Consider the following 1515-nt stretch of genomic DNA (forward strand, 5'->3'; position numbering starts at 1 on the left):
TTTTTGCTTATGTGGTGCTGAGGAATCGAACCCAGGGCCTCATGCATGCAAGGCAAGCACTCTACCACTGAGCCACCTTCCCAGCCCACAACTCATTTTTGAAGAGCAAAACTCTGAGTATCTACAAGCCTAATAAAACCCACAAGCAAAATACCAAAATACAAAAAATATTCATTACTACCTTCCTGATAAAAGTAATTTTAAATTAAATCTTAAATCCCATATAGGAATAACTTGGCTTTTCCTCGGGTTTGTCTTTAAAAATCAAATACACTTTTCTAATTTTTCTAACTCTAACAAAGCAGATCCTACCTTTCTGAAGAAGCTTGGTACAAGAATCTAAGAGAGATCCCGCAATGATGACCACAGAGGTGGTGCCATCTCCTGCTTCTATATCTTGAGCCTTAGAAAGCTCCACCAGCTATGAAAACAGAACATATCAAGATACTAAATAAGACATTTAAGAACAAAGTGACATCTAATTCATATGATCACGTCAGTGCCTCAAAGAACTGGAAGGGTCAACATAATTTTTGGGGGGAGGGCAGGGGTTGTCAATTGTGGGGCTTAAACTTAGGGCCTGGATGATGTCCTTAAGTTTTTTTGCACCAAGCTAGCTCTCTACTACTCCACCACTTTGAGTCACATCACCACTTCTGGTTTTGTTGATTAACTGTAGAAAATAGTCTCACAGGTCAGGTGCTAGTGGCTCAAGCCTGCAATCCTAGCTACTCAGGAGGCTGAGATCTGAGGGTTGCAGTTCAAAGCCACCCTTATCTCCAATAAACCATCAGAAAACTGGAAGTGGCTGTATGGCTCAAGTGGTAAAGTACTTGCCTTGAGCCAAAGAGCTAAGGGACAGTGCTCAGGCCCAGTTAAAAGCCCCACGACAGGAAAAAAAAAAGTCTCATAGACTTTCCTGCCTGGGCTGGCTTTGAATAGTAATCTTTAGATCTCAGCTTTCTGAGTAGCTAGGATTATAAGCATGAGACACTAACAACAGGCTTCTATGTAATTTTTGACTGAGGATTATGTTTCATTTAAAAACAAATGAATAGGGGGCTGGGAAGGTGGTTCAGTGGTAGAGTGCATACCTAGCATACATGAGGCCTTGGGTTTGATTCCTCAGCACCAGAAAAGCCCGAAGTGGCACAGTGGCTCAAGTGGTAGAGCGCTAGCCTTGAGTTGAGGAGCTGAGGGACAGCGCTCAGGCACAGAGTTCAAGCCCCATGACCAACCAAAAAAAAAAAAAAGTTCCTACCAAAAGTCATCACAGGTATTCTATACACCTGGAAATAATGAAGTGAAATGAGGCAGTCCAGATGAAGTCCTTTGCCAAATTTACCTTAACTAATTCCATGTGAGCCTAATCTGACTCCTTTTATCTTTACATAATAAAAGAGCTTTCTTTTTGGTGATTGGGTCTCATTTTGTTGCCCCAGGCTGGCCTCAAACTTCTGGCCCCAAAGGATCCTCCTGCTTTATCCTCCTAAAAGTACTTGGACTACAAGAAGA

General features: G+C 42.1%; 1 protein-coding gene across 1 annotated transcript in view; it reads right to left on the reverse strand.

Annotated features, from left to right (window-relative positions):
- The window catches only part of LOC106001977 (T-complex protein 1 subunit delta-like), a gene marked incomplete at its 5' end in the record, with an annotated part of 16974 nt that extends 16281 nt beyond the window's left edge, over positions 1–693 (reverse strand). Inside the window, one exon of the mRNA XM_013036909.1 lies at positions 655–693. Coding sequence (XP_012892363.1) covers positions 655–693 — 39 coding nt within the window. The remainder of the gene's footprint in view (positions 1–654) is intronic.
- Positions 694–1515: the final 822 nt, after the last annotated feature.

This window comes from Dipodomys ordii, unplaced genomic scaffold (genome assembly GCF_000151885.1).
Source record: "Dipodomys ordii isolate 6190 unplaced genomic scaffold, Dord_2.0 Scaffold1509, whole genome shotgun sequence".
Classification (NCBI taxonomy): domain Eukaryota; kingdom Metazoa; phylum Chordata; class Mammalia; order Rodentia; family Heteromyidae; genus Dipodomys; species Dipodomys ordii.